At 43.1% G+C, this 21,803-nt stretch overlaps 1 protein-coding gene across 12 annotated transcripts in view; it reads left to right on the top strand.

The window, feature by feature from the left end:
* Positions 1-21,803, top strand: part of LOC143207673 (uncharacterized) — a 378,264-nt gene that overhangs the window by 133,890 nt on the left and 222,571 nt on the right. For all 12 annotated transcript variants that reach the window (XR_013008715.1, XM_076421369.1, XM_076421373.1 and 9 more), the window contains 2 exons: positions 12,041-12,121; positions 17,298-17,520. Coding sequence is in view for 11 of the 12 variants with exons in the window: in XM_076421369.1 (XP_076277484.1) it covers positions 12,041-12,121; positions 17,298-17,520 (304 nt within the window). In the remaining variant the exon portion in view is untranslated. The remainder of the gene's footprint in view (positions 1-12,040; positions 12,122-17,297; positions 17,521-21,803) is intronic.

Genomic DNA, 21,803 nt, shown 5'->3' with positions numbered 1-21,803 from the left:
TATACGGCGCGCAACTTTGAATCGTGCGCGCGAATTAGACGATTTTATCGGCCGGTTTCACGGCCGAATTAATAGTAACCTGTCCCGCAGAGGGCGAACGAGGCCGTAAAACCGGGCACGGCTACCAGATAGCAATAAACGTGTAATATTTGCGTGGAACGCGGCGGCGCGCGGCGGAGACACGTCGCATTATCATTAAAGGCTGGCGACAGCTACACGAGCTCGAGGCGTTCTCCACCCCCGCGCAGCTCCCTCCCTCTCTCCCTCTCTCTCGCGAGAGCAGATAATATTAATCCGGCCGGGCTGTACATTTTATGTTCATCGGGGTTGTGTTTCATTTTAACCGTGGCACCGTGTAACGGTGCTACCACCGCCTCGGCTGTAAACCACCGCAGCTATTGGTACAAGCTGAACGAAAATGGCACCGCCAGATAGCGAGGAAATATTGCTGCCTCTTCACGAGACTTTTAGTGGTCCGCTGAAGATGCGCGGTACATATTACAAATCATGTGACTATCGTTAACAGTCGTATATTATTTAACTCTTGTCCATCTCTCCAATCAACTTGACACATCTTTCATGCGACCGATAATGTTACTCTTATTTTTCTAACAGGAGAACACGCGACAAACTAAATTTTCATATCTTTTCAAGTCCTTCGACACTGGGTTCATCATTGTTTTGTAAATTGTTCCACACACGACAATCATGCATTCGTTGTTCGAACGATCTCTTCGGATTGCAGCTAGACGTGTACAGCTTTGAACATCAAAGGTTCAATTCATAGCACCGTGCACCGCTATTAGCGGAAGTATAACAAACACGACACCGCGAGATAGCGAGGAAATATTGCTGCCTCCTCTCGAGACTTTTAGTCGCCCGGCGAAGATGGCAGCCGGATGACGAATGCGAATATTATAGTTCGCAGAATACTGCGATCTTCTCTCCCCGATTACATTCGCTCCTGGAGAAACGTTTACTTCTTGCATATTCTTTTCTTTTTCTATCTTTTTCTTCTCCTTTTTTTCGGAGTAAGCTACCAGGATGGAAACTTCGCGACAACGGATCCCGAAGGGATTTACGAAATCGTATCAACACCTGCGATTTTATTTTCTCGTTGCACCCGATGGAAAGCCGTCCCGCGTAAAACTCTGAAATTGTAAAACTGTGAAAGCACTATCGCTCTGGTAGCTGAGATCGCGACAGATTTTCCGTGGTTCCTCTCACTTTTATTTTTCTAGTTTTCCATTATGTTCGGCATACTAGAAATTGATTTATATATTCCGAAGATGTTAACGGTGTTCTCGTCTTTCTGTTTCAGGTGAGGGACGAGTTGTTCGATTGGCTCCTTGCGTCTGCCTTTTGAGACCCCGTGTTGTGAGTACATGTAAAGTTGCAATAAGTTCAAGAAGATAAAGGGTCTAACCGTGAGAACCCAGTTTTTGCACCATTTTGCCTATTTAATCGGACCTAAACATTCTTAATCCCTTGCCTTACAACTTACAATGTCGTGTCTGACTCGTGTCGAAGTTTCTGAACAGATTCAGTTAAAAATGTATCTCAATAATATAAAATTCGATTTTAATATATTGAAAAAAAATTTTTCCTATAAAGTAACAACCCTTCAAAGCTCCCAAATCCAAAATATTATTCATTTTAGATAATTCTGTGACGACATACAACTAATAAGCTAAAGACAAAGTCAGAAAATTCAAAGTAAAGTACAAAAACGTTTTAGATTTCAATCATCGAATATCAGAAAATAGATTTTAATGATGGTTTTACATATACATATATGTTAGTAAGCGCATTTCAAATATTTAATCCATTTTTAAGAAAACGAAAACGCTTAAGAGTGCTAAGCATCGGACTTGTTTTATATGAAAGCTTGAACATTTACTAATTGTAAGAAGAGCATGTAAATTTTAACTGCAACCTTCCGCAAAGTTCTAATCGCTGAGGCAAGGGGTTGAAAAAAAGTCCGACACAGGATAATTCCACGCAGCTAAGCTTCCGTCATCGTTCTGTCAACAATAAGAGCTGCAGACTCGTTAGCGGAAAGCTCGTGACGGCGCGGCGACGCAAGTGGAAGCTGTGGTTCTTTCAGAAGGATATTGTGTTACATCACCGGGACGGGATCCGAAGCTGCTAATGCACCAGCATCTGACACCGGCTGCATTCGAGAAATATGCATCGGGGGTGTACCGTTACCGGCCGCGGCGGCGCGGCGCGGCGTCACAGATTATGCAATGCAAAACGAACAGGGAAACGCGCTTTATCTTTTCTCCTTTGTTAATTAAATCGCGTTCTCTCGTGTTACCGGCCGATTCCTTCGTTGAACCGACAGACTACCGGAATCGAGGTCCCGCGGAATTAAATCGTTACGGATTTTTCCTTTCGCGAACAGCTGACACGAGCATTCACGGCTGACCTTTGATATTACGCGAATTTAGGATCGAGAGATATCTTATTACCGACTTCCTCGTTGCTGCAGGAACGTGGAAGAACTCCGAATCGGATGATGTTACCGCGCCACTCGATTTATTCGCGTGGAACTGTATTTGCCCACCTGCAACCATAATTCATCCTGGATCTTGGAATTTACAGGAACGATTTGATAGCGCACTGTTTTATTCGGCAAGGTTTTAATTCCTCTTCGAAGTGAAAGAATCCTTAAAAAGTATTAATGACGTTTCAAAAGCATCGTTGAACTTTGTAATTTTTTACATTTTCCCATTCCAAAACGTGCAAGCCAATTTGAGAATTCTGAAAATTCTCCGCGTACGTTTAGATACATAGAGCAAATATAAGACAAGATACGGTTTGCTAATAAAAACTGCAAGATAGCTGAGAGTATATAAAATTCTTGAGTTATCTGAAATTATACGTACAAAGTTCTTCGGGTCATTATAAAATGGCTGTCGCATCTGGCAAGCATTTTCTCCGGGAGATATTTTTATTTTTCGCGAGAGTCTCGACAACGAGCCGCAGCGACCGCGGTTTAAGTTACAACCAGGAGGATCTTGAGTGCGAAATAACTCGCCTTCTTGGTGGCCGTTCTTCCTCCGCTCCGGGGCATGGTTTTTGGTCGACCAGACGTTCCCGTTGCATTTTTTACGACTGGACCACGGTGCCACAGCGCCCGACAAATTAGGTTTCGCGGAGGCCCGAATGAGATTTTCGCCTCGCCACTTCCTTGGATTGCACCGTGTTTCGTGACGTCGCTGTTGGTTTCTTTTTATCGCGAATTCTGCCCGATAACGCATTTTATCTCCCTGTTCAAACTCGGTGGGACCACCTTTCTATCTCGGCTGAAATTGTTTGTTTTACTCTTATGCCAACATTCTGGACGTATATTCTCCGATAAAAAATTTTTAATAGTAAATAGACTCTCTAAATACGCAAAATCATTTGCAAAATCCCAGACAACTTGAAACAGATATCATCGAAAGCGCTCGTGTGCAGCTGCGTCGCGTCGGATTGCTTTTTTAATTGACCCATAAATATTAAACGATCGTGTAAAATCAGCGGCGAACATATGTAAACCAGGCTATAAAACTCGAGTGCGTAAAAACGATTCGGCACCGAATAATTCGCTGGAGCCCATCATGCCCATAAGCTTGCTCCTGAAAAACCGGATATATTGTACGAAATATGTATTCGATTGACTTGGCGGGTTGCGTCATAAAGCTGGGTCTAGCGACAAGCTTAATGGTGCGTAAATATTTAACGAAGAAGCAGGAGTTGGTTTCGGGGCACGTGTTCGTTCTATTTCCTTGAAAAAACTCAAATAAAACGAGCCTGTGTACCGTGCAACGATGTGTGGCCCTCCGACCCTCTTGCACATCAGAAGTACTTTCGTTCCAGTCTCTGAGCCTCTGATGGACGTACAAGCGGACCACTCCTCTCATCGGAAGGAAAACCAAGCTCGCAAGTCGAGATTCCTTCGGGATTAAGAATCGTTGTTTGATCAGCTAAAGACGGAGCAGATTAATACGCTCGCGTAGACGGCACACGGTCTTCGACTTTGCTTCAACAGAAATTACTTCCGACCCGGAGTTCCCGAATACGCTCATAACGAGACTTCAAAGTATTTGGTCATTTTATATTCGAAATAAAATACTTCTTCTCGTCGTGTTCTTCAAATCCTTTCCGACTCATTTATATTACTACCACTACCTACATACAAACGTATTTTTTAAATTTTCAACATAGGCCCACATAAAAAAGTTGTGAAATGCAAATTTTAGTATTATTTCTACAATTCCGATCTATTGCAATTTTATCCCAATATTTTTGCGACCGACTGTATTTCATTTTATTCTAATGTTTTTTGGTAAACATAATTCTGTACCTATAATATTGGGCTGGCAAGTAAGTTCGTTCGGTTTTTTAGAGTGGAATAAATCAGGAAAACCGAATGAACTTATTTGCCAACCCAATTGTACGTGAAAAGAGGAGTGCCTAAACACTTATGAGCGGTAGTGTATATCAGATATACCCAAAAATGTGATAAACTGTGATATATTCTCTAGGCATTGACGATCCCACATTTCACTTTTTGTGAAAATTAACAAAATGACTGAATTTTTCGGTAGAAAATTTGTTAGTTTTTTATTTATCATATATTTAACAAAATAATGGGTAAATGAGAAAAAAATCGATCGTCAATGCCCGATAAATATTATAATGAAGATAATTGTAAAATTTTAAATTGCTAAGGTAAAACTCGAGATATCTTGCACAACTTTTTTAAAAACCCAACTCTGAGAAAAACGCGTTTAGAGATTGCGAATGTAATTTCTCTCGCATGTATACGAGCTTACTCGCGAAACGGTACGTCGAGAAATAATTTGTATTGAAGCTTGAAATCCATGTAAAACCTTTTGCATTCTGTTCTTAAGACTCGAACTATGGATTTTTTGCAAAATATCACTGCGTTCTAACGCCTTAAGGGATCGTGTCTAGTTAACAATTTGAACGAACGTGATTTGTAGGAATTTCTTCAGGTCAACTCTTTTCTAGCCTTCTACCTGGGGTCAAGTTAATTTGACGTGCAACCAAATGGCTGTCTCGGCTAAAAATTTGGTCAGTAGTCTTGAACATCCTCCTTCCGAAGACCGTGTTCGACAGAATATTCCGCGAAAAAGCGTTCGATTCCCCAGCGACAGATAGATCTCATTGTCAGCAAGACAAACAGCGTTCATTGACAGGAACACCGGAATCGTGTCGATCGAGGCAACAACTGACACGCAACTTGCCAAGGGAAACAAACTGGCGAGGTTTCACCCTCTGCTGGATACGTTTCGCGTAGCTTTTGATACGTTTCACCGTTTCCGTAATTCCCGCGTTGTCGATCGTGACGCAACGTATCGGGATACATATTACGTGAACAAGACTCGAACAATATACATCCTGTTTCTGTTCTTAGTTCCGCGTGAATAAATAGCAACTGTGGTTAAAAACGCGGCCGCGACCTGTCGATATCCGATCTCTGTTCAAATTGAACGGAAAACGGAAACACGAACTTGCTCACCGCAAAAATACCAGATACATATCAATGTTCCTGCTGTCAGGTTCATCGACGAACGTGGGCACTACATTCTCGCATAATGCAAGTTGCGTCAACGTTCTCCAGAAGCTGGAGCTTCTTGTCGGAGCTGTTGGAGTATATGTATATGTATGTCGCGGCAGTAACATTTTGGCGCGACCTGTGCGCCCCGGCGCGGCGCGGCACGGCGTCAATACGTTTCATCGTCGCGTGTCGGCTGTCGAGTATTCTGACCGTTTGACTCTGCGGAGACGCTCTCGATCTCGATCGTTCGAACGCTAAACAAAATCTGCCGGCCGCAGAGTCACTCCGTCCACGTGCACGCATTCTAAAAGGGAGCCGATTTTGTTTGTCGCAGCCGCTCAAACGTTTCGGCTGCGCGTAAGAGAAACCGATCCCGACTCTTGCGGCCGATCAAACGTCTCGGCCGCGCTACAATGTAAATGCACGCGCGAGCACTCAGCAGCCGACTCCTGCAACTTCCAACGGCCAATCCTTAACCTATGCTTATTCTAAAAACGCGCTTAAATCTACGACATATACATATGTATAGACAACAGTATGTGCATATTTAAAATAGTTTTGGCCAAATTTGCTTGTCGCAGGCTGCGTTTTCCACAAGCGGAGCCCTCCGCCGGAAAATACAGAGTTCCCTCAAAGGCGTACAGTTGACAAACTTCGCCGACTGCGTTCTTTTCGGCAATGGGCTTATTAAATCGGGATCGAAAGACTCCGAGAGGAGCTTGTGCAGTCACAAAGGGCGACGCCAAGCAGAGCGGAGCAGAGTAGAGTCGAATAGAGAGCTTCTACCGCATGAGACGCAGCCAGTCGCGCTGTTTCTTGCCGCTAATGCACACGTTTTGTGCGAGACTGAACGTCGCGTCGTCTAGGTTTCCTCGGAGATGCGGCTCGGTGCAATAGATGCAGGGGAAAACGCTTTGCGAGACGGCGCGGCGCGGCGCGGCGCGGCGAATGAATCGCGCGATAAAACGCAGCACATTAAAACGCCCTCCGGTTACCATTCTCGTTCGCCGAGGGAGCCGCTCACTTCTTCTTCGCTATCCGCCTTCCTCGACGAGGTATACGAATAGACCAATTACCGTATGGGCTTTAGAACAACTCGATTTCTTCAGCACTCTACGCTCAAGAACGAGAAACGTTGACACCAGATCCAAGAGAACCTTAGACCATATATTATGCTCATCTCGCCACGCGATACACGTTTAGTGTTATTTTTCTTTTAGTATTATTGTTTTTCCACCGCTCTCTGTACGTGCACATTCGATAATAGAAATTGACTGACGTATTCGAATACTTTGGATCAAATTTTCCCGCCACCTTCGTTGCTATTATATTCTCCCGATCTTGAAATTTTTTGAAAATTGGTCTTTGCATTATGCGAATATGCTGGCGAAGGAAGAGACACGAAAATTCAGTGGTACAAGTCAACGACAAGTCAGAAGCCCGAAAGTTTTTGTTTCTCGAATTTTCGCTATTTGATGAATTACTCGGGCGTAATTCTTTCGCGGAAATCAGTAGTACAACTCATAGACAAGTCGGACGTTCGAGGGAAATTGGTGGTTCAATAAATATATACGCGAATAATGTTTGTTGTCTTTTAAATGATCCAGACTGGAAGGTATAAATTGTTTACGTTTACTCGTCCAGTGGAAAACAGCAGCTTAATAAATAGGAAACGCTGGAACTTAGCGAAGCGTGCGCCGGCAACGTTCCGAGCTTCCTGTCGATTTTAATTAAAACGACTTTAACATTCACATTTGATCGTAGCTGGGGTATTGAAAGAGGCGGAAGGGTACGCCTGATGAAAATGCTCGAGGCGGTCTGTCGGTTGCTCCTGTAAAAGGATGGACGAGATCTGTCTGCTCTCCCCATTTTTCTAGAGGATTTTTCCACTCGGTTGCTTCGTCCGCAATCAATTGCTCACTAGCACTCCTATATGCAAATTGTTACTTCACGTGCAGCTGCAATTAAAGACTTGAAAAGATCTCATCCTCATTTCACCGAGCGGCATAACATAATCAGTACGGTATTTAATCTCCTCTTCATTTTCTGGAAACACATACATAATGCTATTAAAACTTACGTAAAACAACTTGTGATACTTCATTTTATGTAAGGTGGAGTGGGGTAAGACCGCGCCCTAGTTTTTGCAAAGTTGGCCTTTAAACCGATGTATTTTCAGTCTGGTATGTAAGGACTTACCGCTCTTGGTATCAAACTTTTGCCACAGTTATTACTGATGAATTAGCATTATGTAGGATTCTAATTCTGCTTGAAAATTATCATTTTTATAGGATATTGTACAAAGTGTCGACTAGGACGCACTTGCCCCGAAAATGGGGCGAGTCCTGTGAGAGTTAAAAATTCTTTCGAACCTTGTTTCAAGTGCTACGTTGACGAAGAGAGCTACTTGATCTGAATAAATGCCATAGAAGCAGTTTTTCCCACAATGACACGAACTTCCAATAATGCTGTTACATACATGCAATTCGCTGGTAGCAGAGTGTACACATTGGCGAACAAATATATTCACCTTGCCGCATGCCGTAGTTGTATGTACATACGTATCACGGTTTATGGTATAAGCATAGACGGTTATTTCGACCGGGAAACGCGATATGGCCGGGATCGATAAGTGCGCGTGACTGAAACTTCTGTCCGGTTCTTCGGGATTCGATAGTTTATTTACTTTGTACGCGAATTCGAATTCGATGCGTGCTCTGTACACAGTGTGCGAAACTAACATCTGCCTGTGCGAAATACAAACACCTCGGGGCGGTTGTCTTCTACTTCAAAAGCTGTGTATACTTCGGTACCAGCGATCGATATGCTGGCTGACTTCAAATTAAAACGCGTTATTACCTGGGGTATGTTCACCGAAAATCTCCATGAAACGTGTTTGTTTTTTAAACATCGCCAGGGACACAGAGTCGGGCAAAAATTTAATCAACGATTGACGATTAACTTCATCAATCGATTGAATCAATCGTCGACTTTTCGATGGTTACTTTTTGTAATCGTACACATTAATCAATCAATCATGATTCAAATTTTAATCGATTAATGTCCAACCGTGGCTAGAGGCAACATAAAATTGCGATATTAATAACACGGTAACCTTTTAACTGGATGATTTCAATTTTAACAAACCCTGTATTTGTATGATCGTTTGCATAAGAAATATTTCCTGCAATTAATGTTATCTTTACATTCCATATCGAGTTTATAAAGCTGGTCTGTTTGTAAAACGCGTTCGCATACCTAACAAATATTCAGAAAGGTAATCTCGCGTTTCTGTTGAAATGAGAACATTGTGACGAGAACATCGCGTTCATCTTGCTGAAATAGTTAAATTAATTGGAAGCTCCGTGAAATAAGCATCATGAAAATTCATGTCTTTCATTCGCCGGCTGGTACGCCGGCTATCGATCTTGTATTTCTTTTTTCTGTTTGCCAACTCCGCGTGCCCAAGCCGCAGCGCAAAATAAAATCAGTACGAAAGTTTTCGCTGTACGGCGCGGTGCGGCACGGCGCGAGAACAGTGAAAATAATGATGTTCTCGACAGAATAAAACTTCCGGAGCTTGTGTTTCTCCAATTTCCGCCGCCAATTCCGGAACTACGCGTCCACTTTCTATACGCTATCGTGCAAACATATTCAATCCTTTCCTGAAAATAGTCCGCGAGAAGAAAAGCGAAGATTCGCGATTGTTAGCTTGCTTTGGCGCCAGAAGTACTTTACAGTTTTCATCATTTTCGGCCTATAAATGCAATTTTTACCACTTTTGATCGTTTATAGTTCGTAAACCAATTAATCAATCTCAATGAAATTTTCAGAACGTACGTATATATAATAATTTATACGAGTTTACAAAACAATTCTTCTAGCCTTACGGAGAAATCGAAATCGTTTGGTCCATTCACAAAAAAGTAATTCTGATTTCAAGTGTGTATGCTCCTAACTGCACTATAGCCGCAGAAGTACAGGTTTCCGTGTAATCCCTCTCGAGAATCTCGTGATCAATGCACACGTGATTATTGATCGCAGCAAATCCGATTGATGTCGTTTATGAGCACAGGCAGATTGGTTCGACGACAGTCATCGACGTACAGTCGCGCTTGCCTCCGACGAATTCTCTTGGAACCTGTCAAGAAGCCTGGTACAATTTGCTAGTCGATCCTCTTAGCCTGGACGGGATTAATCAGTGAAAAACGGGAAGGTCGACACGGTTGACGCGGTTATAATGTATGTATGTATCACCGAAAGGAACGGGCTTCTCTCTTTGGCGTTGTCGAAATCGATCGGACAAGTGGTGCCGTTGCTCGGGGATCTAATTACAAACATCCTCTCCGGGCTCTTGTTAATTGATTAATGTCGGATCTAGCGGCGTACAAGCAATCGTAGACGTTTCCAGACCGAGCCGGCATTTTAATTGAGATAAATACGCGTGAATACAGCGCGCGGGCCGGATCGCCACTTCTGCGCGCAGACGTAATTACAAGCGACTGCTTCGGTTGGAGAGAGCACCGCGATAATATATAGGCTTTATCACGGACACCGATCCGCGGATGATTATTATTAATTAGCCGCGGTCCCGTAATTACACGTTTCCTGACTGGAAATCCACTTCGGCTATCCCCGTCCGCTCGTTATCGGTGAAATATATTTACTTTCCATCGGGCATTAATCACGGAAACAAGTGTCCCGGCCTCTCGAAACTCGGAGAAACAAATTCCAGTTTGCGCTTGACCGGCTGCACTTGTCCGAATGATCTTTTTTCCTCCGAATGCCGCGTCGCGTCGTGTCGCGATAACGCGCGGATAAACACGAGCCTATGCGAGCTGTATCCGAGAACTAAATGTGTCGCTTTCATGTACAGTGTACACACGCGTCGGTAAGTATTCAACCCTTTAAGGTTTCAAGTTCTATTCTCCCATTTACTCCCTCAGACCTTGATACAACGTCGTACAACGGCGCGGTTCACAGTTTTGTTTCGACGGTGAGACATTTTCTAGCTCTGGCGCCATGGTCGGGCTGTTGAAACAGTGATTAATCGAGGCCCCTGGATTAAGAGAGTCGTTTTGCAAAACACAAGACCGATCGCCGCGCCGGCGTAATTTCTCTTAGCGTTGATCACAGTTTTAGGTGGATTAACTGAACAGTGGCTCGGGGAATCGGTCAATCAGATTAAACTCCCTAGCCACTGTCCGGGCTAGATCAAGCCGTACATTAATCATGGTATTAGAAAGTTCTTGCGTAAAGTGGATAGGCGCGTTAATGGAACAAACAGCTTTTTCGTCGCGAAACGATTTATCATGGCGAATCGGTGGAATTACGAGAAACGCGACATTTTGTCCGAATAGATATTTGTCAGAATATTCAAGTCGTAAGATTCGTCAACTCTCGTCGCAACCGTAATTGATTCATATTGCTCGTAACGCGTCCGTATAAGTTCCGTTTATTGGTGGAGCTTATTAATTTATGCCAGGTTGCCGGTCGCCAGAAGTTGAGTTACGGTTTATCTGCACGAGAGCATACTCTCGCTATCAAGTCGTCACACGAACGAAATATAAATATTGCGTCGTAATACGGGAGAAACGCGAGCTGAATCGGGCTTTGCGTAACCGTGGTATTCTCGACTTCATTTGTTCGATATGCACGCGACAGAAGTTCGACGAAAATAGGCACAGCCGAGAAGGCGTATCCTCGCGAAAATGATCATTCCGCATTAACTTCGATACGCGATCACGATTACTCGCCGATTGTTCCTTCAGAGCGGCGCGCAGCGTTTACGAATCTTGCGCAAACAGGATGCATTACGTACAGATTGCAATAAAGAAGTTCAAGAAAGATACCGGTAACGTTTCGACATACATAGTTGTACACATACGTACGTACACTATGTACTGGCACGTGGAGTCGGTAAAGCGATGTCGGTTTATTGTATACGTGCAGGAAAGGTGAATATCCCCCTGAAACGCATATTCTGTGAATAATCGTTTGATCTGTCTACCGAAGATATTCATTTTCCAATAATTTCAAACAGACACCCCGTGTAATTTACACCCGGCGGAGGAGGTTTTATTTTCAGTGCGTAATTATTAAACTGTGGATCTTGGTGCATTCGTAGCAAGATTGAGTAGATGAAATCCAAAATTGTTGAAAAATTGAGAATGCCAATATTTCTCCTCTATTCAAATCATTAAGGAAAGAAATAAGATTGAATTTAGTATCCATTTCTTGCAGTCGATGCAGACAATTTTTATTTTGCATAAAGATTCGCGGTCTAGTCATTAGCGACGACTGTAAATGTCGAAATTATTTACAATTGAAAGCCTGTGGCGTCACTATCTGATAATGGCTTTCGGTATTCCGAGACTTATGCTGGAAACGTTCCGCATGATTTTTATGTGTGTTTTGTTGGCTTCCTAGTAGTGAAAGTGCTAACGATAATTCCGTTTGTTGCAGGGCTTCCAGCGTCCGCGGACCCGATTCGCCCCTGAGCTCGGATCTGGCGCTTGATAAGCCTCGCCCCATACCATCACCCAGGTAAGTCTATTCGGGCGTGTAACCCTTTCTCACCTTTACGAGCCAATGGGAAAGAACCTCGACCTCAATTTCCCGCGTAATAAACTCGGGTTAATTGGAAAAGTTGTGCGGGTAGGTATCGAAGGACTTGCTCCCTCTCTCTCTCTCTCTCTCTCTCTCTCTCTCTCTCTCTCTCTCTCTCTCGTCACGGGCCAGGCTTTTCATCCTCTGAAGGGCTTCGACCTATATCTCAGGGATACGGTAGAATCTCGATAATACGTACTAATTGAAATCATCGGAGAAAGAAGCCAATACCCGAGGATTTCGTGCTGTGAAATCGTTGAAATCCGCCGGAATTTAGCGGCTTCATCGACTACTTTTTCACTCCCTGATGAAACTTTAATATATGTCGTAGATTTAAGCGTGTTGTTAGGATAAGCATGCGGGCTGAGCATTTGCCGTTGTAGGTTGCCGGAGTCGGCTGCCGAGTGCTCGCGCGTGTATTTCAGTGTATTTACATTGTAGCGCGGCCGAGACGTTTGATCGGCTGCGACAAACAAAATCGGCTCTCTTTGAGAATGCGTGCACGTGGACGGAGTGACTCTGCGGAGTGGAGAAAATGCGAGGCAAGGCCCTCGATGGCCCGAGACCACCGGCCGGCAGATTTTGTTTAGCGCTCGAACGATCGAGATCAGTGTCTCCGCAGAGTCAAACGGTCAGAACACTCGACAGCCGACACTGGCCGACACGCGACGATGAAACGTGTTAACGCCGCCGGGGCGCACGGGTCGCGCCAAAATGTTAGTGTGTGAGACGACATATATTATATGTATTATTATTGGGCTGCGAATGTCAAGGGAATTCACGTTTCGTTTTGTACCGAGCCATTTAATGCAATAGTGGTTCAAGTCGATACTTTTCTGCCTGGTTCAACACGTCTTAAGAGTGCAATTATAATTAACACGTTCCGTGCCGAGATTTATAGAATTTTTTTGCTCTAATTCCTCCCACTCATCTTGAATACATTTTTTTTCAAATACATAGAAGTATTTTATTTTGATGTTCAGATTGCTCAAATAGAAATATTTTATTTCGCCAAATAATGCCCACCACTGCACTGGTTGCGATACAGTTGTTTCTGAATTGTTTCTATATTGTATCGCGGATTATTCTATTCTGAAACAATTCCCCCGACACGGCGCTTGCGTTGAAGTCGCTAATACACCGTGCTTCCCGTGGTCGTCCAGGAACTTCTATTTTTAGCAGAGCTCGTACCTTCAACCCCGATGAGATTCACCCCTCGACGGAGTCTTGACGTTCGATAAGCCTGTGGCAACACAATAACCATTTTCCCGTGCACACTGAAACTCCTATTTTATTTCCTCATCGACACGTGGTATTTCGAGCCCCTCGGCCGGCGACGAACCGTACCGCACCGAGAGCTGAACCCCATGAACTCGCAGACTCCGCGGAGGCCAGATTTATCCGCCCACACCCCCGTGCGGCATCAGATAAAAACCACTTGCTATCGAGCACCCGCACACGATTTTTTTTCTCTCTCTCTCTCTCTCTCTCTCTCTCTCTCTCTCTCTCTCTCTCTCTCCCCCTCTCATTTCACTTTGTCCGACGTGTGCCGCAACGCAGGAGAGAAAAATAAAAAGTGGTCCGTTGAGAACACGAAAATCACGAGCCGGAAACGCAAAGTGAACCTTTAATTCGAGCACCGCCTGCTCTTCGACGTCTAATTAAAGTATGCTACTAAGCGTAAAAAAGTACAAATTAGCTTTCGTCTCTCGTGCGCGTGCTACCCGCGGAATTTAACTTCTTTTATTTTGGTTTTCCCGGAACGATTTTTCCGCGCGTTGAGAACGTTACAATGCCGGGTAGGAAAGTTTCTTAGGTATTCAGTGATTGTCGAGTCTTCTGAGAGTTTACAGTTGGTTTAGATATCAATCAAATGATTTTTAAGAAGAAAATTCAAACGCCGCCGACGCATCGGCGCTAATTGAAAATTCTATTATCATCGCTGGATGAAAATCAATTTGAAGTAATATTCGCCAACATAAACGTGTCCGGCAATCTATACGATACATCCGCGTTATTTCCCGCGAAGTCTCTCGCCGATACGATAAAACTTTAATTGCACGATGAGAAGAATGGCGGCGGTACGACGTGTTTGTATATCGTAAAAATCGCCGGTATAAAACGGGCTTCGCGTTTGTATAATAAACTTAGAATTTATAGGAACCCTCGGGATCTCTGTGCAGCTTTATACGCCGCCGGCACCAGTATAGTTTATTTCGTCGCATTAAATTTTACACCTTGCCGAACTCGATTCGAACTTTTACGGCAATTCGGTGTAAATGATAAGAAATACTTTATATACACACACTCTCGCGTCGGACTAGAAATAGATCGCGAGTGAAGTTTATGCTTTCCTGAAATGTTAGTAAACTCGTTATTCTTCTATTAGAACGCGTTTACTTGTTCGTACAGCATCGACTTTTAATTTCGCGGGACACTAATCTTTCGATGATCCTTGTTGGACTGCGAATTTTTATCCGCAAATCGTTCAAGCGTCTTTGTCAGCGTCTAGACTGTTAGTTGGTCAGCTTTCCGGTTGCCCAACAGCATGTTGGACCCATGTGTCGGACATATGTAACGTATTAGCTGATGTCAGTTTACCTTGCACGAGTCATTCGCTCCGGAGCGAAGCTTTTAACCTGATTAACAAGGAAATGTGTCCGTGTGAAACGTCAATCAGAAATTTTCGGGTCGAAAGTTCAGGGTTAATCGCGATCCATTGGTTGAAATTATCAGAAGAGTCTCGATCGTGGGTGGAATGTTATCGAAATGAATGACTTTTGATCGAGTTAAGAAATTCTGTTTGGACTGAACGATTTATTGCCGCACTCCTGTCGATTAAGCATGTGCTCCACTTACTCGAATCCCAGGTTAATCACAGGCTTGAACTGTATAATTCATTCTCGGTAATTCCACTTTGACAATCAAGCGATATTGCATAGGAGATATTTGTTACGTGACTGAAAAGGTGGAGTTCGTACGTCCCCGTTTGAAAATACAATTGGAAACGTCTACTACTCTACTTGATTAAAAATGCCGCAGTGACCGCATCAAAGATGAAAGTCCCCAGAAGTTACAGATCAATATGACTCGAATGAAATCGATCAGATGAAATACGAGCTGTCTTAAAATTTTATTTTTGCCATTTTCAATCCAACTTGAGAAACTTTGATGGTAGACACACGGTTCACCCTTCGGTGACAGAATGAACCTTGAAATGGGAGAGGGGTTGCAAGCCGAGAAAGGTTGACGAACTATGGATTAGATTAGATGAATACAGAGTGGATGAAACTTTGGTGAATGGGGAATCAAGCGCGAGAAAGTTACGGTACGGTTTTAATAAGTGAAGGTAATGGACAAGTTTCCCTCGAGAAGTATACTAACTGACTGTGAAAAGGGCATTACGTGTTAATCACAATGCCGAAGTTTCACGTCGTTACCGGGGTCCACAGTTACGAAACATTTTTGCTCGGCTGCGCCAACGTTACGGAGCGTCGCGCTGCGCCGCGCCGGAGGGAAAAAAAGGTTGAATTGCGTTTACCGGCTTTTTTAATCTTAATGGCCTTCTGTCGTGGAAATTTAACTAGCGGTAATCCAATTTCGCGGGGGTCGTTTTTGCTTCATCTGTCAGCGCCGCTTTTAGTCCGTTGTGACCACATCAAGAAGCTCTCGCTGGAAATTTAATGGAAATCCTCAACCCTGTATTTCCATCTGCACTTTTATTAATTGACTAAAACTCATTTGTTCCGTACCTCTCGTCTATCTTTTTTTTTTACGCGAACACAATAGAACGTATTGTGACGGAACACGTCAGCTTTATTCCGCGATCCTTAGAGATGTGTTTAGGAACGTGGAAATATAATTTATTTTGTCGGAAGTTTAATCGATTAGTTACAATTTTGTTCATTTCAGCTATCTGCCAGTAAAACAGTGAATCTTTAATTCGATGCATTATGCATTATTGACGCATTATCACATGCGAGGTGCATTCGTCATTGTGCAGCAGGCAAAACCTTTCAATTGCAGAAGATACATGCTCGCAATGACTCGTGAAGAAGTGAATTTATTTTAAACGATTTTGCCGAAACACTTCTGTGAAAGATAATTTATCGGCAGACCGCCAAAGCGTAAATCACGTTTTAATATCGTTACCGGGTAACGCATTCCGTGACTACGTTATCCGATCAGAAGCTGTTTTTGTCCGTCGCCGTGTAATAAATTCGATTGTATCCGATCGAGTGCTGCGCAGCATACAAATTATCCTATAACACTCGCGACAGTTTTACCATGCGAATTAATCGTGACTCCGTTTCGATTCGCTTTTCCCGGAGAAGAATAACGACCGTATTTAATTACCTTAATTGATTTCGAACTTTTATCACTAATTTTATCGTTTCACTGAAAGATAGCTTCTACCAGATATAAAATGTAATAATTAGACTGCGGATTTCATGCATTTATATCATAATAAAAATCGGTACGCACAATTTAAAGCAGGGTTCATGTTAAAAAGATTTAAGGACACGAGTGTATTAGCTTATCAGCTTATCAAGATAATTATGAGAAGAAAAAATGTTGTCTTTACCACCTGTGTCTTGTAATAAAAGTAAATATTTTTTATTTTGCATAAAGATCCGCAGTCTGCCCAGATAGCACAAAGATGTCTTGAAGACGTCGTGTGCTATCTGGGTAGTAATATGAGATATAATAAAAAAATATAATACTCTTCCTTCACCAACTAAAGAATTCTAATTTTCAATACATTAAAAATTGAATTACATTACATATCCTGAATTTTTTGATAACTTGCACATTCAATAAATCGATAAAAACTTGCAGTTTGATCCCTATTTATCATAAGACTGCCAACACACACAAATGTTATCATCCCTGACAATTCATCCCTATTGAACATCCAGAATCGAATCAACGACTGATAACACATAACTGCAGAATTCGTGGCAATCGATAACATCGTGGCGTCGCGATAAAAGAACGACAGCGAGAGCACGCTGTGAACGGTGGCAAAAACTGACACTACGTCCTCCTTGCAACCCTGTGCTTCAACCGCTTCAACCCCCTGAGTAAAACACGCGCTTACCGACTGTTGCAGACAAATTCACCCTCTGTACGGCGAAAAGGCGGGGTTGTTGGGCTACTGCGACCCGGTCGGTAACGCAGAGAATTTCCCACCAGCCCCAAACATCGTCGTCGAGGGTGGTAGAATCGAGTTCGTGCGCCCCTCGCAGGATGGCACCACCACACCCCGTAGAAACACCATGTCCAGAGGATCGCAGACCTTCAACGAGGAGTCCGAGAAGTCTGATCCTGCGAAGGTAAGTCTGTTTCTCCCATTTTCCATCGGTTGTTCAACTTGTTTACTTCTAGATCTTGTTTACCCACTACATACTCCCCTTCAAATTTCCTCTTATTGTGTCAATAAAATGTAGATGACTGCGAACAACGTCGTTCAACTCTCTGTAAAACGATTCTTAGGGTATGCTGATTTGCCCATTCCTGACTCCTGAAGGGACCTGTTCAAATGATTATAGCTCGGAACGCGTTGGTCATTATGGTGCAAACCGTAAAAAGTTTTATTCAGTCAGATTGTTTAGGACTAAATTAGTATAGTTTATCCCAACGAAATTATTAATGAGATTTTATCACAAATGTAGTTTGCTCGGTGCCACTCGGCCGTGAATTCGTTTATGCGAGTTTCAGCGGCAGCCGGGGCGAAAGGCACAGTGATTTTTGCCGAACCCTTTAAGCCCTTCATGTTGTATTCATTAGACGCGACCATAATAGAATAAGTCGTAGCGTGCAAAGTGCTTTAACAACCATCTACCGGCACCGGCAGTCTAGGAAAGCAGCCCGAATCAAGCCAGCTCGTTACATAGTTCCTGGTTCAAATATCACGTCGAAGTTCCTGCGCTCCTTTCAGTCCCGATTGACAATGCGCGATAATTACATTACGGTTTTTACATGCCGACAAAAGATATTCATTAAATCCGGAATTGCCCTTCCTGTTCGTTACACTTTCCATTCTGGGTTATTGAAACGTTTCGATGCCGTCGACTGAATCGCGTCGTTGATCCTTGTCGGGTCTCCGCTAGTAAAAACTTTAATTCTTTACCCCGGCTTCTCTCGTCTCGTTCAACGTTCGCTAAAAAGAAACCGTAGAAACAGTTCCAGACGTATGCAATGCCGTTTGATATTTCACGGTAGTCTAACAGAAATATTTTCATAAAGGTTGAATAATAAAATACGACTTGGCAAAAGCGGTAACGTTAACGTAACACTGCGGAGAATTTTCTTTTGTAATTCAAAAATATTACTTCTGCTGAACAGTTCTTTCTCGTTTCTCACGACGATGAATTGCTCGAACAGTTTTCTGAACAATGTAACAGGCATTTGCGACGTTTCAAGCTTAACTTCGGTGAATTGTACGCATCGTGTATGTAGCTCACGGCACGGGGAGGTTTAATAAAATCGTCTTCGATGAAATCTGTCGCGGCCATTAACTCTTGAGAAATCGTGTTCGCCGGCTCCGAAATTTCGTCCCCCGAGTTCCTCGGCGCGGCGCGGCGGTGCGCACGGTCGTCTGAGGGAAAAGTGCGCGCGGATTCCTGCCGAACCCTTTAACCCTTCATGTTGTATTCATTAGACGTAATTGATTTTCTCGATAGGGCGTAGTAGGATTTCCATATTAAATTGGAGCGCGCGACCGTTCTCTCTCGGTTCGCGCGTCGATACGCGACGATTATTCCGAAATTAACGACGTCCCGTCCCGTGTCGTGTCGCGGCTGCGACGTCCGTAATTCTAACGACTTAACCCTTTGTCCGAACGCACCCGCTCGTTTCGCGTTGCTTAGGGGTCCGAATTGCGCAACTGCACCTATTCGGCAAAGTGGTATACAATATTGACAAATAGTCGGTTGCTCGGAAAGTCTCCCCGCCGAACATTCATTATTTTTATAAACCTTCAGTATTATACATTTTCGGCATGAACGAAAAAATCAAACGAAAAAACATGTTTTCATCGTCACAGACTATTGATACACAGTGTATATGTATGTATAACGCGGAAGAATAACTTCAGGTACGATTGAAACTGTGATGAAATCCTCTTTCGAAACCGTTCGTCCGACCTTTACAAAGAACCCCGTTGACGCGTTTTTCCGACAAAGCCTGGAACCTCCTCGTGGTGTCGTCATTTGAGAGGCATTTGCATACAATTAATCAAACGTCTCTCTGCCTGTCGCGTACGTTCCACGTTTATTACGTCAAGCCGAGTCCTCGCGCCGAATTTTTACTGTCGGCGAAGAGATTAGGGGGTCGCGGTCGCCTCGAAAACATTTAAATGCGATCTTCGCCAGGACGCAATTTCACTTGACGCCAATAAGAACGGTTCTTTTAATTACGGGTTTATTCGGCTTTAAACGCTCGTCGGGCTGAAAAATTTCATTTTAGGATTGTTAGAAGCCTCCTCTGTTATTATTAAGTCCCTTACATCGCTGTGCTCGCTAAATTCTCGCGGGAATTGCGGTTTCCCTTTCAGTTCTCTCGACTAGCCGAGCTCATCGCCTAACTTATTCAAGCTGCTTTATTAGTCCGTGATGCGTTCATTAGGTTGTTGCAAATCATGTCACGTTTCGTGACGAGAACATCACTCAATACATAATATCAAGTACATAACATCAATGTTTCTTCGTGTACTATATGTACTATGTAATTTGAAGTTTCCAACTGTGTATTCTCCATTTAATTTAAGAACATTCGAAGATTTTCACGATCGCACAGTCTAAATTGCTTGTTTTACAGACATTTCTTCCGATCTCGCACTGACTTCACGGGCGAATTACATTTGTAATTGGAGGAATGGCTACGGGAAATAAATTGAATGTTTTTTTGATGAGCGAGAGCGAGAGCGAGTTAATTTTAATTACGCGCGGTCTATGCGTGGCTCGGGCGAACAAAAAACGCGTGGAAATAAAAGAACGACGTCGAACCGAGACTCACCCGTGCATGGCCATGGTTTACTTTTATATTATTTTCTGTAATTACCGTGCGGATGAGTGCTAGTTCAAATTTCAGCGCAGCCCTCTAAAGCCTAACAAAAATTTAATTTTCCGCCATACGATGCTGCATCTCGATTTTGCATTACCGTTTCTATCGATCGTTGCATTCGTCATGGGTCGATTCTCTTCGTATATTTCCTTGTCGTACCGACTTCTATAATTGTCTAAAAGTAGAATGGAATAAAATGGTCTTTTGTAGACAACCTATTAAACTAAACCCTATCGCATGTTTCAGTTAGTTTTAAACATTTTCGTTTACGGTCGTATAAAAATTCGCAGTTTCATGATCGATACGCGATCGGTCGACGCGGGTCGAGCAGCGAAATAAAAGATATATTAGCGATTTTATTTACGGAACGAAGACGAATGACTCGATCGGGTTTCAAGCGGGCAGAATTGGCAAGGATGAATTAGATCGATGCGTTTACACGTTGGAATCTCGGAGGAGCAACGGCGCAACCCCCTATTAATTTGTTTCGATGAATAGTGGATTCGAAACGGAGTTTACATATCGGCGCGCTTTCTGACGTGCGTGTTGCCGTCCCGAATAACAATTAATCGCGGCAGGAGAGTTGATTAAGGCCCTATTCATCGAGTGGAAACGTTATAAATCACACGCACAAACCGCACACTATGATCGTCGCGCCGCTACGCTGCGCTGCGCTGCTCTTGCGCAAATGAAATTTCGTGACGCGCCGGCTTTTGCTCCGAGAACAGCTGTTCGAACTTTTCAGCCCCAGCGTGAACCGGAGAAAGCGTGTGAAGCCGTCGCCGGCCATTGGAAACCTGTTGTTTAGAGAAAATTGAATCGGTAATGTTACACCTCTGTTCAACAGGCTGCTTTTTTTCTCTATTACACGTAACGACTCGCTCGGAACGTCCTCCATTACGAAAATTGTACACGGTGCGATGCTACGTGTTGGAAACTGGTTTCTCTGGATAACGTTTCCATTTATACGCCGATTTTTTTCGAAATTGATATCGTCTGCGATTTTTCTGCGCGAAGTGTCCCATATAAATATGATAGGAAAAATTTATGAGAAGTATTATAACATATATGAAAACCGTGAATTTTAAAATATCATTTTGAACATATATTAAATTAAAATCGTATTTCCTTCGTTTCCTTCATTATTCAACTGTCATGAATTTTTTTACTGAAGATCACCTTGAAGGCCATAGCATTAAATTATATACGCTGGAGTAAATACCATTTTTATGATTCAGATTAATTTTTAGAGAAAAAAATAATCAACAAAATTTTACCTTGCATTGATTTCTCAATTTATTGATTTATAATGTTACAACCTTGAAATTCTATATTTACTGGAAGAAACGACCACAGCAAAAGCGTGATTTAGTATTGTATTATTTATTTACTCTGGGAAATACGGGAAAACAGAGATTTTCGATTGAAAAGAGAGATTCTCTCTCTCTCTCTCTCTCTCTCTCTCAAGCGATTTGTATACCCGTGAAATCGCACAATAATGATATTTGTAAATCGGCGTTCGAATGTCGCGTGTTTCTCGCCCGACCAAACT

The sequence above is a fragment of the Lasioglossum baleicum genome, chromosome 4, assembly GCF_051020765.1.
Source record: "Lasioglossum baleicum chromosome 4, iyLasBale1, whole genome shotgun sequence".
Classification (NCBI taxonomy): Eukaryota; Metazoa; Arthropoda; class Insecta; order Hymenoptera; family Halictidae; genus Lasioglossum; species Lasioglossum baleicum.
The sequence above is the reverse complement of the archived record's forward strand: the minus strand, read 5'-3'. Positions and strand labels throughout refer to the sequence as shown.